We start from the raw sequence: 17001 nt of genomic DNA on the forward strand, positions 1-17001 counted from the left end.
TTTATGAGAGCCACCTAGAATTGCACCCTTCTCGGCCGGGCACAAAAATCTAACTGGAGTCTGGAGGAGGGTCATAGGGGGAGGAGCCAGTGCACACCACCTGATCTGGAAAAGCTTTACTTTTTGTGCCCTGTCTCCTGCGGAGCCGCTATTCCCCATGGTCCTTTCAGGAACCCCAGCATCCACTAGGACGATAGAGAAAATGGGATGCTTACATACAAACAGGAAGCAAGTGCATGCTTGCAACTGGAGAAAGAAAAGAAATCTCCCAACAAAAGGTTTGTGAACATTGCTACATTATGCAAAAAATCAATGACCTCTACTTAAGCATAATCAGTTTGTCATAATAAAACTGACAGTTCAATAATAATAATATGAAACAACAACAACAACAGTTTAACATTCATTTAATTCAATATCATGGAGCCAAATGTAAAACTCTTTTTATTTTCTGAAGCCTCTTTTCATTATGTGTATAAAACAGTAAAACTGCATTTGTTTTCTTTTATACAAAAGGATATAAGTAAGCTTGGTAAGTGTAAGCCATTTTTTTTTCTCAGCAGCTGCATCTGCTCCCTTATCTTCACCCATCTCCCCCTCTCTCTCCTTTAGCTTGGTGGATGCTCAGTCATATTTGTACAGAGGCTGCGGAGGGATACTGGTGTTGGTCTCACTCTCCCTCTCGCATCCAGACACCAACTTGGAGTTTCTGGCTGGGCGCATTGATCAGGTCTGCTTGCTGGGGGTGTGCTGAGGCTCAGACTGTCACTCATTCTCTGATCAGTGCTTGCACATAGCTTACAGAGCAGCTGGCAATCCACTCCAAAAAAAGAATTCCTTGTAACATACTCAAAATCTGCGAGAAAAAAAAGAGAAAAAAGAAATAGCATCAAGACCCCAGCCACACCATTGCACCATTCCAGCATTTTCAACAAGGGGGATCTTAAACGCCTATGTTCATCTTTGGACCCATTTTAACAAACAGGAGCAGCAGGAGAAATTCCTCGGTCTGCAGACTTACAATGCTGCAAACTAAGGATCTCATCTGGACTTTATATTTCCTGGGAGCTGCAGGTATTTTATTCATATTTTGTCATGTTCGTTTTGCTGATTTGTCTTTTCCTATGCAAATCAAAGGATGTTCGAACCTTGCATGGTGAATTGGTGATGCTAGTATTTTTTGTTGTTGTTCTTTGTGTTTTCTTATGATGCCTTCGTTGTTTTTATGACCAGCTGCGCAATAGGGAGTATCTATTAACAAAGTCTTTTTTATCATATTTTCCTATTCTTTCGTTACATTGTATCAGCGATCTGTGGCAAAAGGCGATGGATTGGACTGCATAGCTCTTTTGTTTTAACACAGATCCAAACCCTTCTTTGTGGGTAGGGTGTCAATTACATCGTTGTTAAACTGATTAACGCCAATCTCTGCAGCACAGATGTATTATTATTGCGATGCATAATATTTTGTAACGGATTTCATGCATGTGTCATTTTATGTGATGTCCTGGATAGTGAAGTATTCGCTGTGCAGAATAGAAGCTTGAGCTTTATTACCATGGTTGGTTAAATTCAACCTAAATATGTTGGTGGAGGAAGTGAATGGGTGTCCTATTATTATTATTTGGGTTCCACTTTCTTGGACGAGTGGCTTTTAAATCTCTGTCCTGTACCATTTCATCCTGGAAATAAATCACTGCTGGTCTATGTGATGTGGTTTTCAAATTAAAGATTGGAGATGGAGCTGCCATAAATAGTAACATGTAATGTTTTTACTGTGGCACACACAACTTCATTTCTGTTTAAAGAATTGGTTTTTACTGCATGGTTCAGGAATGTGAAGTTTGTGGTTATGAAATTGTAATGGTACCCAGCTAACAAGAAAAGCTTGCTGGAGATGGATTAACCCCCTCCCATCTCCTACATCCACATATATTTGTTTGCAAGCAGATTTGATGGTTTGCAGAGTGTTTTAGAGGTGTGTGTGTGTGTGTGTGTGTGTGTGTGTGTGTGTGTGTGTGTGTGTGTGTGTGTGTGTGTGTCACATTTTGGTGTGAGCAGACCAGTTGTGAACATAATCGTCAATCTTGATGAATTGATCCATCGTGATAGCTACATTTGCAAGGTGCTTTTATTAAATCAGATAGGGGAGCTCAAAATAAAATGTGAAGCTAATCAGCACCTGCATACATATTCGTAATATCCTGCCTTTGATTGCAGAAAATACGACGGTGGATCTCCCAGTGGATCTCTGCACTTGTTTATGCAATAAGCGTTCATTTGAAATGCCAGAACCATTCTGTATAATGAAATGCACTTTCTCTAATACATTGCAACAGTGCAGTGCTGTGGTAAGGAGTGGACACACACACAGAGGATTCTCTGGATTGTTTAATAAATTATTTGACTCATAAATCTTGTATATCTATCTATCTACATACATACATATACATATATATCTATAGAGAGAGAAAGAGATCAGGCAGTGATGGACTGAGCATTTAATTCATTTCATTGTATAGATTTTGGTGAGTGCCTATTCTCTAGGCTGCGTATTGTTGTAGGTGTGTGCAGCACTGTGTAATCGTGTAGTACAGTACAGCACAATACTGGCTAACGCTGGATCCCTGTATTTGGTTACACGTTCTGTAATGGGAGCAGGATTTCGTCCCCCTTGCAGTACACGGTGATTTGTGCATGAGACACCATTGGCTGTGCACAGTAACAGTGCAGTCTACAGTACAGGCAGTGATGTGATTGCACTAGTGCGGGGCAGGCATTTTGGTTAGCTAATAAGATGTCATGTTTTAGAGACCATTTTCGAGCTGCCTGTAACATAACACAGATTTGCTACAGGCAGTTTGTAGCTGCAGTGCTTTGTGCTGCTGCTTTTGCCAGAGTTCCTCTGCCATGGAGGGAGATAGCAAATGCACACACGGCTGCTGCTGCTGCTTGCTGCACGCCCTCAGGGTGGAGGAGGCTGGGCGCGTGCACGGTGCTCCGAGTCCCCCGGTCCAATCAGGCGCCATCTCCATGGGCGGGAAAATGATTATTCTCAGGGCGACGTTCTTCGTTCTAACCTTCTCCCTAGCCGCTTACTGACAGAGCCACTGTCCTCCGGCTCACCTCCATAGGGGTGTGTGCAGCTGCTGGGGCACAATCTCAGTCATCATTACCTCAGCTCGCTCAGTCACCCCTCCCCCCCCCCCCCCCCCATATATATATATATTTAGAAAAAAAATAAAAGATGACTTTCTCAAAACGTTGCAGCCTCTCCCATTTTTACTTTTGAAACGTGGGCTGTATCCAAAGTGATAAACAATACTGAACATGTATTTACATATACCAAACAACAAGTCCTGAAGGCTAAAAATTGAAGCTAAAGTAAAAAAAATAAAAATGGTTACATTTTTATATATATATATATATATATATATATATATATATATATATAATGTGTGTGTGAGCGAGCACTTTTCATTAGTCAAGACTGATTCCGAATGATGGGAGATGAAACAAAGTGACAGGCCGTTGGTTTGCGCATAAAAGGATTTTATATGCTGTCCTTTACAGCTGCTCTGACCTTATGCTCACTCCACACAAGTAGTTGCCCTTGCATAACAATGCATTCATTTAAGCTTGCATTTCTAACAATGTTTTAGCACTTTTCAGAACTGATTTATAGGGCAAGCAGATGGCTTTTCCTTTCCCCTCAATCCTTTTTTTTTTTAAGAAGAGGGCATCTGTGACAAAATAGGGCTACACTGATTAAAAAAATTGAATACATTATGCAAGCTGTAATGGAACATCTGGACCTGTTACATTTAACTTGCATTGTTACAAATTGTTACTTTGTATAAAGTCATCATTTAGAAGTATCTGAAATTGGCTACAATTAAGTTAAACTACACATGTTGAGTTAGCTTTTCTCTACAAAGTATCTTGAAGAGTCTTTAGTCCAGAACTGCAGGGTGTAGATAGATAGATAGATAGATAGATAGATAGATAGATAGATAGATAGATAGATAGATAGATAGATAGATATTTCATTGTAAATCTGCAACAATGAACTTGAAGTCTGAGGACTTGTTTAGGGCTTAGGGTAGGGGGAGGCTAAAGCAATTGGTCAGAGAGTGGGTGGGAATGCTAACCACAGCACCTGCTGCACTCTAGCTTTGGGGAATTGTTTAAAAAATGAGCTTCAGACTAAACAAGCCATGTTTTCCCTTGGGGTTTCTGTTACAGAAAAACAAATCCATATACACAGTGTAATGAGTACAGTTTTGTGTTTTTTCCCCCCTAAATATGCCATATTAATAATATTTTTTTTGCCTTTATTTTATCAACATGCATTTTTCCTACTGAATTAAATGTATAAATATTTTTGTCTTTTAAAATGGCATCCTTAAAAATATTTCCTAATTCAGTCTCTAAAAGAAGACATTTCACTCATTATGCTTCCTAATGTGCAAGTATAAGGGGGTGGTGGTGGTGGGGGGGGGGGGGGGGAGTACTGTTGTATCCGAGTTGTGAGACTGGAGGAAGTGTTTTAACCACAGCTATGACATTTTTTTAAAAACAATTGAACACATCAATAATGCTGGGAATAAACTGTTAGATAAAATGTCTGTCAGACTAACAGACATTTTATCTGACAGCCAGAAGCCAGCAGATATCACAGCCATACACTGGGAGCAGAACTTTGTGGGCGCCATAGCAACTATTTGATGGGGCTCAGACCCAAAGTTTCTAAGTAGAGATACTTCCATTGGCGTTTCTATAATTGGTACACTGTGTGCGGTGCACATGGGCCCCTGGGTCCAGGGGGGCCCACACATTTCACCCATATTGAATACTTACTTTTCCGGAGTCCAGCATCGCGCGCTGCAGCCTCTGAAAAAATCTCACCCAAAATGGCAGCGGCGCACGTGCAGTAGTGAAGTTGGTCTCCAGAACATGGTGGGCGCAATGTGTCCGGAGACGTGCACATGCGCAGTAGACTCTGGCACAATGCCGGAGACTAGTGAGCCGTACAGAGGATTGGGCCCAACTGGTGTCTGCACAGGGGCCCCCTCCTCTGTTAAAACACCCAAGGATACTTCTCTCCATAGTACTTGTACATTTTATACCCCCGTAGCCAGAGCTTTGCAGACTCCATAGCAACATTTTGAAGGTGCCCCTAACCCAGTGCTTCTAGAGTGACACTTCTCTCTGCAGCAGTTGTTAATTGTATGCCCCATAATCATAGGTGTGCGCAGGGGGGGGTGCCTGGTGCGCACAGGCACCCCCTAATGTCTGGTACCCCGATCTCACATGCCTGATGCAGCGATCGCCGAGCAGGCTGATTACTGTCCCCTCTGCGCTGCACCCTGTCAGGACTGCATTACTGACCGGATGCCTGGGTTAATCAAGGGTGCCACTGCCACTGGCTTTCAAACTCCCGTCTCCACCTCCATGTACCATACCCTCCAACATTTTATACATAAAAATTGGTACGAATTAGAAAAGGGTGTGTGGCCACAGGTAAAGGGGGGCGTGGTCATGCCCCTTTTCCTATACTTTCATTGGAAGTTTGGAGAGCCAAAAATAGGTACAGATCTTAAAAAACAAAAGGTACTGTACCTGCTAAAAAGGTCCAGCTGGAGGGTATGATGTACAAAAACAGCGTGATGTGACGTGATGACGTCATGCTGCTCGCACGCCCACCCGTCACACGCCCACCTCCCTCCTTCTATTCTATGCCAACACCAGCCACTGATGAGCAGCATGCAGCCAGCGTTCAATACTGGCAGGCAGTCGGCAGCAGCATTGACACGTCACACGTTTTTCCAGCAGCAGCAGTACTAGTGTGCGACCTTCAGTGTCAGCTTGCAGGGGAAAGAGAGGGGGAGCCAGACCAGGCTGAGGAGGAGCACTGTGATACCCCTTTTCCACCTATGAGCACGGGTCGCAGCCGGGAGCCTGACACGGGTGCTACCCGTCTGCGGCCCGTGCTCAGCCCCCTTTCCCATCAGCAGTCACCAACCTGGCATATTGCCGGGTTGGTGACGCTGCTAGTGACGTGGCAGGTTGGGCGCTGGGCAGCGTTGGGAGATCACATGATCTCCCAGCGCCGCCCTTCCATCCGTTTACACTACAACCCTACCCGGATCATTCCCGTGTCCTACCCAGGTATTTACCCGGGTAGGATTCACGGGTCACTTGATCCGGGTTTTTGCGGGGAGACCCTTTTCCACTTGCAAAAAACACGGGTAAATGCGCACCCCCGTACATTTACCCGTGTTTTTTGAGCTAGTGGAAAAGGTGTATAATTGCAGTTAATGCCATCAGGGGTGTTTGATTGGTGCACATCACAACATCTGACAATGCATCTGCATTATTAGGATTGGTACAAGGGTAGATATTTTATATTGCGTTGACCGTCAATAGATGATGCTAGACACACCCCTCCAACAGTGCACCCCCTAATAAAATGTGCTGCGCACGCCTATGCCCATAATAGTGCTAAAATTCATTTTCTGAACCATAGTAGCATACCTTCCAACATGACCCTCTCCAGGAGGGACACAATGCTCTGCTTCTGGATTTTTATCTTAATTTATGATTGCCGGCACCTGTTTTGAACAGGTTAGTTGATAACAAAGGTGTTTCAGCACAGGTGATGGCAATCATAAATTAAGAGGGAAGTCTAGGAGCAGAGCATTCTTCCCTCCTGGAAAGGGTCATGTTGGGAGGTACGTAGTAGTGTCCTAGTTAATATATATGCCCCATAGTAGGGCAGGGACGTGCAGTGAGCTAAATGGCTCAGGAGGCACTGGCTAGCCCCAGAGCCAGATTTACATGCAATATATGAGCTAAAGGTTACATCTGGGCATTATACACAGGTGCAGCAGTATAAACTCCTGGAAATATGGTGAGTTTTGATCAGAGATGTTCTGAAAAGAAAGACAGGTGAGGCACTGCCTCACCTGCCATAGACTTTTTACTCCAGAGTTTTGGCTATAAAAATGATTAGAATAATGCAAAGAAGATATTTCAAACAAATTATTTGTATTTTTCATATACTTTATACAGTGAAAACTCTGGCACAAATGTTAGTATGACAGGAAAGGCTCTGCCTCACCTGCCTCACCCCACCGCATGTCACTGTAGAAGGGCCCTAGTTCACATTGGGGTAAATGTATGAAGCAGTGATAAGAGCGGAGAAGTGAGCCAGTGGAGAAGTGCCCATGGCAATCAATCAGCTGCTCTGTATTGTTTTATAGTATGCAAATTATAAATGTTACTTCAATGCTGATTGTTTGCCATGGGCAACTTCTCCACTGGCTCACTTCTCCACTCTTATCACTGCTTCATACATTTACCCCTTTATTTCACATTGTAGGGCTGTCAGTACACATTATGCAACACAGTACTCTGCATTCACATTATGACAAACAGCATCTCCAGTTATTATGCCACATTATAGTGCCCCCAGTTTATATTATGCCACACTGTAGTGCCTAAAAAAGTACAATATTATTATTATTATTATTATTATTATTATGTATAACAGATGTTATAGGGAATGTGGGCCCCTTTCAGCTCTGGGCCCCATAGCAGCTGCATTCCCTGCACCTATGTTAGTTATGCCCTTGCCCATAGTAGTGTCCTAGTTTATGTTATGCCATATTGTAGTGCCCTATTCTGTTTCATGAACTATAGTAGTGTCCTGGTTTATTTTATGCCCTATAGAAGTGCCCTAATTCACAATATATACCACCCAGTGCCCATAGTTCATATAATGCCACATTACAGTACCCCTTGTTATTATTATGTCACACTGTAGTACACAAGTACATACAGGGCCGGTTCTTTGCCTTGTGGCGCCCCGGGCAAAATATAGGGGCGTGGCTTCAAATGGGGGCGTGGCCACGGCGCTGAAAGAAAAAATAAAATAAAAAAAATTATACTTACCATCCCCGTTCCTGATCCAGACCGCCTCCGCCGGCGCCGCCACTCTTCTCCTCTCTTCGATCTATGGGAGAGACGTTATAACGTCTCTCCCATAGAACAGCATAGACACTAGAGGTCAATTATGACCCCTAGTGTCTGTGCCAGTATGTTGTGCGGTGCGCGATGACGTCATCGCGCATCGCACAGCAAAGGTCCTCTCCATGAAGGGAAACTAGACCGTAGCGTCTAGTTTCCCTTCATGGAGAGGACCTTTGCTGTGCGGTGCGCGATGACGTCATCATGCACCGCACAACTAAGGTCCTCTCAATGAAGGGAAACTAGACGCTACGCGTCTGGTTCCCTTCAAAGCGGGGGGCACAGCAGGGCACTGCGGGGGGCACAGTGGCTGATCTTGCCCTGGTGCGGCGCCCTCCGGATGGCGCCGGCGCCCTCCGGAAGGCGGCGCCCCGGGCAAAAGTACCGCTTGCCCGTGGCAAGAACCGCCACTGAGTACATATTATGCTCAATCCCCACTCCCCTTGGAGCTCAATCCCATCCCCCTCACTTCACAAAGGCTGTAATAAAGTACTAATCCTATGGCTATACCTGGGAGATATCTCATGGTGTATGGCCACTATATCTATTTTCCTCTCCTGGAGAGGAGACATGTCCCTGATCCTCCCCTGTAAAGGAATGTCAGCTTGGGGCAGCACATACACTGACTGATGCAGCATACTTGCAGCTCACAAATTATTGGATCTGTCGGACATGCCGGATGATTCGTGGTTGATCTTGCAAATACACTGTATAGTGTATGCCTAGCATCATGTAGTTTAATCACAAATTTAATATTACCAACAAAATTATCAAAAATGCATGTGATAGCTTCATTGACCTACAGGAACTGATGCTGAATGGTTTGCAAAAAGAGAGTCATTTATGTGTTTTGTTAAAAAAAAAACACGAGGCATACACAAAAGTAACATATGTCTACCCAAGTACAGAGCTCGAGGTGGGATTTGGTTGGCAACAGTAGCATTTGTGTCTAGTTTATGTCTAGCATGCATCAGAGCCACTTATGTCCCATTTCCTTCTTGTTGTAAACCATTTATTTTATGTGCAACAAATATATTTGCTATTAGGCACCAATTACACTAGAAAAAAATCTCTCTAACACAGCACTAATATGCCAAAAAGAAAAAATGCTTAAACACGCAAAAGCATAATTATGCCCAAGCAATGCAGAAATCACCAGTGTCAGGAGAGCATTTGGAAACAGTTAAAAACGTTGATCATCATTGCCACCCGGTAATTCCACCTGCACCTGACCACCAGCTTTCCCAGATATATACAGTGGTATTGAGAGAGGGGGGGGGGAGGGTACAAATTACTCGGGCCCATGTCTGATGGAGGGGCCCAGTGGGGGCCCCATACCCCTCCCCTTTACATGGCAGCAGCAGCTGCAACTCTTATCCTCAGCCCAGCAAAAGCTGCTGTGTGCTGGGCTGCAGTGTGGCCACAGAGGCACTTAAAATACCATTTTTTTTTTCAGTATATTTTTCTAAGGATGAATGAACATGCCTGCTGTGATGAGGCCACGCCCCCTGAAAAGTACCTGGGCCTGGCCAGGCTCTCTACTACCCTGGGTATATATGCACATTCCTAGCAGTCTGCACATGTTCGCACTTGAGCAAACACGTCCTTATGATACTTAACCTACTTCAGATTGCCCATGTTTGGTTCATCCTGGAGTAGGCAGCTGTAAGTGGCAGAATCATGCAGATCTACATGGGCACATGTGCCTACGGAAACCATTGTAGGCACACACGTAGCGAATTCAAGTAAAGGGCCATATTCACGTGCCGATTTGCAGAGAGATGTGTGCTGAGTGGTTCGCTCAGCACACATCTCTCCCCCCGCTCAGCACAGCGCGATATGTGCTGAGCATACGGGGGGAGACGTGAGGGCCGCTCATTTCACCCAGCGGGTGAAGTGAGCGACCTGCTAGATTGGCCTGAATGCAGGCCAATCTAGCACCAGCGATAGCGATGCACGGGGCTGCGCATCGATATCACTGTGAGGGGTACACACGGAGTGATCGCTGCTTAAAATCTAAGCAATCTAGTCAGATTGCTTAGATTTTAAGCAGCGATCGCTCCGTGAGTACCCCCCTTAAGATACACGTCAACTGCCATAGTTTTCACTCAGCCTCAAGATCATAGGCATGTGTAAATCCAAAATGTAAAATTTACAGTGATTTTAAAATTAGAGCACAGCATATTTTGCATTTAATGTCATTGCCGTTTTAAATTTAGAACTTAAACCCTGCCTAGTATATAGTAGTCTGCATTGGAATAATTATTTACATTTAATTCACATGAGACAGTTCATAGAATCCTGTATGGTAAATTATATCAGTTGCATTTCTGACCAATGTTATGTCCATTTGAGCTTTGAATGTCTAGCTTTCATATATATTTATTTTAATTATGTCAGGATATGGGAGACAATAGCAAGTCTTCCGTATGTTGGCCTTGATTAAAGTGAAAATATGTATCTGCTGGCAGATAGTGGATATAAATTACAGTATGTAAAGTCCTGTATTTTTATTTGTCCACAATTAATGTGCCCTACACACTGGATGATGTTGCAGAGCGATATGAACGTTCTTGATCATTAATGAACGAGAAATTGTTCATATTGCTCAGTGTGTAGGCACCAACTATGAACTATGCGCTGTCCCACAGTCATTCATCATTGGTTTTCTGCCGTTTTGCAATACAAGTCAATTTGATGATATCGATCTGCCGTCGCCCAGTGTGTAGGGCGCATAACAATGTGGCACTCTGGCTACAGTGTTAATATACAGCTTTCACTGGTGCTGTTGTGTATTTGTAACATTGTATTATAAAATGTTCCCATGGCTTACAAGATCTACAATGTCTAGGTCGACAGTCATTAGGTTGACCTGATATGGTCAACATGCATTTCATCGACACTGACAAAATGTCGACCTATGAAAGGTCAACACTGAAAATGTCGACATGATCAAAAGGTTGACCTGGCAATGGTTGACACAAAAATGGTGGACAAATTTTTTTTTTTTTTCATTTTTGGGGTTAGTGTGGATAGTTTTTTTTATCTGGGACCACCATTTATGGAAGCGTGCTCGGTGCCACGCTTCTGGCACGATGGCTCACTTTACTCCACACGATTTTATTAAAGGTTAGGATTTGTTGCATGGATAATCAAGGATGGAAAAAGTCCAAAAACATGAAGAACCCCCCAAAAATGTGTCAATTCAACCTGTTGGGGTATTGCCCACGTCAACCTTTTTTCAATGTCAACCTAATGCAGGTTGACCATATGGGGTAGACCTATTGACTGTCAACCTAGACATTGTTGACCTCTAGTCCTGATCTCATTCCAGTTGGTTTTTATTAGCATTACAAAACAGTAGCAGCATGCACTTTGACAGTGACAGTGGGTAAACGGCTTTAATGTTCTAAAACTTTTATCAATGAACACCAAACCTTCAATTCAACTACTTTTATATAAAAAAGCTCTTACATTCCAAAATATATTTGTAAAAGTGTACAAGAGGCTTGTTAAAACTGAAGTAATGATTGTGAATGTACCGTAAGAGTTACAACATTTATTCAGAAGAATATAATTGGATGGAGTACATTGTCAAGAATGTTTGTGAGAATGTATGAGATGTACAGTAAGCACTTGTATGTGTATAAAACCCTTTTTACTGTGACAAATAGTTTTTTGATCCAAATATAAAATACATAATTGCTCATTTATAATTGATAAATATGTTACTAATGTGTACAGCCTTAAAATAGATATTCTCTCATAGACATTGCAACATACGTTCTAAACAAAAAATTCTCAAGAGATATGAAGTGGAAAAACAATGATTGTTTTAAAGTAAATAAGAGCATAGTGAATCACATATAATGGGGATAACCGTAATAAGCTAAGAATTCTCTCATGTTTGCCAACTGTACTTAATTCCCAGGTACAATGATACTGTAGGTTGCATTGATTTTCACGAAAACATTCCTGTTTTTCAATTAGCAAGCCATACAATAAATGTTATCTTTTTCTGCTTGTTTAGAGCAATCCTCCCATATATTAATAATTATTTGTTCTGTATAAGTTAGAAGCATGTAAATCAGACTGGCCTTTTTTTCTGTTCCTGCATTCAGGGAAATCTGGTGGCAGGTATAAAATAAGTGGGATGGTTCCATCTGCATTGTGACATGAGCAAGTAAGGCATATGAGGACACAAATGGTATCACCATGGCACCATGACACGATTTGCATCATCAATTGGGTTGTAATGTTGTAAGGTCTGTTACCGTACCAGATTACCAGTTAGGCAGAGTAGGCACCTGCCTATGGAATCCAAGCCGTTTACGGGCCCTGCAACAATTGATCAAAATAATATTGATTGATCTTGAATGAAAATTACAATCAAGCTTTCTTAAACTGTTTCTAAAAGATAGAAAAAATTTATCAACTCAAAGAAACGAAAACTTTACATTAAAGACTCTATCGAGAAAATACTATATTAATGTAATGTACTCATTAACAACTTAAAGTACTTAAACCATAGACATCAGATTTGCATTACAGTTTCAAGATCGTAGACTATTCCAAAGAACTGTAGATCACAATCAGTACGCCTGAGCAGCCGAAAAGAAGAGTGGTTTGAAGTATCACCAATACTCCCGGTGGACAGACAATGAAACGAATAGTTACCACCCTTTATTTCAGGCGCTTCTCAGCTGAATCAATTGAATGTTCAGTCTCTCAAATTACAGGAACGTATGCCCTTTGAGATGGAACATAACAAAAAACATAGTATAATACTGTAGCAACAAGGGAACACAAGCAAATCACTAGAGGTCCAGACTCGTACCGCATCGGGTGGTCTACTTTTAGCAGACAATTTCGCTTTTTATGGAGCGGATCACCGACTTGGAAATGTTGTGACCTCTTTCAATCCCTTAGGAGTATCCCCTTCTTACTCCAACCGGGGGTTCATGTGAATGAAATGGTTCTCAGATAGTGCATTACCATAACAAATTTATTTCCACATGCAACATTAAAACTCTAAAAGGTGGGTTCTCACCAGACTGGATGGTCTACACAAAAGAGTAGACAACAGTGTTTGTTACAGATAAACAACCAGGCGTCCCCAGGAGTAATCGTACACAGCCAGGCGAGAGCTCCACACATGTCCTGCTACCTTCACCAACGCGTTTCAATAACAAATGGTTATCTTTTTCAAAAAGATAACCATTTGTTATTGAAACGCGTTGGTGAAGGTAGCAGGACATGTGTGGAGCTCTCGCCTGGCTGTGTACGATTACTCCTGGGGACGCCTGGTTGTTTATCTGTAACAAACGCTGTTGTCTACTCTTTTGTGTAGACCATCCAGTCTGGTGAGAACCCACCTTTTAGAGTTTTAATGTTGTATGTGGAAATAAATTTGTTATGTTAATGCACTATCTGAGAACCATTTCATTCACATGCACCCCCGGTTGGAGTAAGAAGAGGATACTCCTAAGGGATTGAAAGAGGTCAGAACATTTCCAAGTCGGTGATCCGCTCCATAAAAAGCGAAATTGTCTGCTAAAAGTAGACCACCCGATGCGGTACGAGTCTGGACCTCTAGTGATTTGCTTGTGTTCCCTTGTTGCTACAGTATTATACTATGTTTTTTGTTATGTTCCATCTCAAAGGGCATACTTTCCTGTAATTTGAGCGACTGAACATTCAATTGATTCAGCTGAGAAGCGCCTGAAATAAAGGGTGGTAACTATTCGTTTCAAGATCGTAAACTGTTGGTTGGTACAATTAAAAACCTCTTATATTGAATTTATGTCATAGAACTTTAAATATTGTTGACGGTGCCATCTCTGCTGAGCTTTAACATTGGACATTTAAATCCTAGTATTATTACTGTCATAACAATCCACTTCTGACCTTGGTATTGTGATAATATTTGATATATTCTATACCAAAGGTCCTATGGTCATTTGGGCGCAGATACAGATGTACCTGTTACTTAACATTCAGATCAAGACTAGCACCAACACATCCAAGTATAATAATATTCACATCTTATTAATCTCTGATACATTGCTTTGTGATTTATGATTATTAAGAACCTTTCCTCAGGTAATTGAGGGGTAGTCTGGAAGCAAGTTATAGTAAGGCTCATATTGCCCTCTCTCCTTCATCCTATTTCTCAATTATTTACCCTCAGGCAATGAGGGGTGAGTTGTGAATCAATTCATACCAAACATATATTGTCCTCCTTTCCTCTTTATTCTATTTCTTCAATTTTTCATGGACTCTCACCAGCGATCCATTGGTTATATCACTGACCTAGGATCACTGTTGGTAACCATTGCCTAACGATGGCAGCAGATCCATCTTTTCTTTTTCTTTTTCCATCTTGACTGCAATCTATTTATCCTACATCCTTTGCTAGGCGAACTCTCATCAGTGATGCCAAAGCAAAAGGTAACTCAACATCTACTATCATACCACACTGTTACCGCACGATCCCATCCGATCTTGGAAGCTGAGCAGTGTCGGCCTTGGGTAGTACTAGGATGGGAGACTTCCTAAGAAGACCAAGTTTAGCAGTGAAAAGATCAAAATACACTGTGCTTCGCTGACAGCAGATTCACCACTGGACCTACTCTATTTCCCTTTCCCTTATTTGAGCAATAATCTATACAACCATTTTTTTTATATCTGCCTGTTTCTGTAACCATTTATTGTATGTTTACAATATATTTACCACCCACAGATAATTGGAAACTATAAGAACAACAACCCCTGATCTGGGACATGTATGAGTCATATATAGTCATATATATAGTCATCTCAGGTCATACCTGTGAGTTTACCAAGAACCGACCAGAATCTGGTCAATTGTTTTTTTATCTAATTTCACACTGGGTCTAGTCTACTATGACTATGTAAATGTCTATGTATAACAATAGCAATTATGTGAAATTATAAGTCATTTACATTTCTGTTCACAGACTCTCTGTGAATGTGTCTTTTATTAATACATGTATTGTCTTATTTTCCCCCCTCTTTGTGATATATCCCCATCAATACCTATTTTTTAAAGCATATCTAATAAACTACATTTTAACTCTAATAATTAATTTGCTTTATTTTCAATATAAGAGTGCGCACACACAAGAGTCTTCTTTTCTTTATCCGTTGCTCTTTATGACTTCAATACTGACTCTGGATGCACCACCAACTAGACAACCATAGGGAATTTTCCCCACTATTGTCTTTATTTTGGTCTAGAGCTATATCAATTCATCTCTATCTCTGATTAGTGCGGTATTACCTGTTTCTTTGACAAAATTAAAAACGTACTAGGAGATAATTTGTGAGGGAGGGCCCTGAAATTTCAACTGCCTAGGGGCCTCCCACAGGGTTTAATCCGGCACTGTCTGTGGAGGTGTAAGGTGCTTTGGTGCAATGGCCCAGTAGTTTAGTGTCTCTGTAAACTATTACAAAATGTACTTTTCAGAGGCCCTAAAAAGTACAATTTTGGCACCCTGTTGTCATAGGAACAGAGTAGTTCTCAAGGCCTTTTCAATCCATAGATAAGCAGGGTGCCAAATGTTTTAATGAAAAAAGTGTTGTCATTCAAGTGTAAAGTTAAAGATTTCAAATAGAAAAAGGAAAAAAAAAAAAGGAAAAACGAAACGGCTGATGCAGATCGGAATATATTCCAGTTTTTTGTGTAGTTTACCCTGTGTAAATTTGCTCTGCACGTGAACAAATAACAAACACATGAGTTGAACAACTTCTAATCATATTTACAGTACATTTGCTACCAGAGTGGTGGTACACATAATTATGGGCCATTCAGACCAGCACATATAAATAGCATGCCTGTTAGGAGGTGTGTCTATTGTACATAATGTACCTCACACTGAGGATAACATAAAATAAACAAGAGGCATATGCTACTAATGCAGAGACAGCCACATCTTCAGATACACTCAGCCCTACACATGTACAAATATGCTATTTTTAATGCAATTTAATCTGGTGTAACTGTAATAAAAGCCAAATTTACTTCTAACTCTGCATCAGCCGCTTAATAAGAATATTTTATTTATATAGTGCTCTTTCTCCAATAGGACTCAGGGCACTTGGGGCCTGATTCTCAGTCTGACGCAGATTCGGCCATGTCTTTTTACTAATTCCATGGTTGATTTGGTTTAAAGTGAGACTCGCACTTGCAGTGGTGCAAATTTGTCTCATATGTTTAGACACACCATTGGTGTTGCCTCAGATACACCATAAAAACTTGCACCAGCCCTATGGTAGATGCAGTTTCTCCGTCTGTGTGAGCCTTGGATGCAACCAATGTCAGCAACACGCCCGCATCTGCCTAGCCACCCTCCTGGTGCCTCTCAGTAACACCCACTAAAATCCACACTACCTGCATCCAAATTCATTCTGCATCACGGGCGGTAACCATCAGGGTGCATGCGAAGATTTGGCTTGGATGCATGCGTAGAACTTGGCCAACTGTGTGCATATTGGCATTGCATGCGGTTAGCGTCTGTCTCAGAATCTGTCCCTTAACCTTAAATACTGGTTAAAACCTAAAATTAATGATCCGGGTTGGGTTGTAGTGTAAACGGGAGCCGTGTCGATGCGACACAGCTCCCGTTTACACTGTATGGAAGGGCGGCGCTGGGAGATCATGTGATCTCCCTGCGCCGCCCCTGCCGCGTCACTAGAAGCGTCACCAACCCGGCATATGCTGGGTTGTGACTGCTGATGGGAAAGGTCCGAGCACAGGTCGCAGCAGGGTGCAGCTCCCGTGTCAGGCTCCCGGCTGCGACCCGTGCTCGTAGGTGGAAAAGGGGTATAAAAGAGACACTAACCAGAGCCAATGAAGGCTATTTTATGCAGTCATTATTCCCACATATCTATGGCAATCTCTGAAGTGTGTATTTAAGAAGGACAGATCAGATGCCACAATCACAGAAC

General features: G+C 42.1%; 1 protein-coding gene and 1 pseudogene across 8 annotated transcripts in view; both read left to right on the plus strand.

The window, feature by feature from the left end:
• The first annotated feature begins 656 nt into the window (after positions 1-656).
• NCAM1 (neural cell adhesion molecule 1) overlaps positions 657-17001 on the plus strand; it is a 513442-nt gene continuing 497097 nt past the window's right edge. For 3 of the 8 annotated variants that reach the window (XM_063943173.1, XM_063943175.1, XM_063943176.1), the window contains exon 1: positions 660-1074. In XM_063943173.1, the coding sequence (XP_063799243.1) occupies positions 954-1074 (121 nt within the window). In that variant the 5' untranslated portion in view covers positions 660-953. Of the gene's footprint in view, positions 1075-17001 lie in introns of all 8 variants that reach the window. The other 5 variants (XM_063943169.1, XM_063943170.1, XM_063943171.1 and 2 more) reach the window with 4 other exon arrangements.
• LOC134967048 (5S ribosomal RNA) lies at positions 14492-14610 on the plus strand (annotated as a pseudogene).

The sequence above is a fragment of the Pseudophryne corroboree genome, chromosome 10 (assembly GCF_028390025.1).
Source record: "Pseudophryne corroboree isolate aPseCor3 chromosome 10, aPseCor3.hap2, whole genome shotgun sequence".
NCBI classification, from domain to species: Eukaryota; Metazoa; Chordata; class Amphibia; order Anura; family Myobatrachidae; genus Pseudophryne; species Pseudophryne corroboree.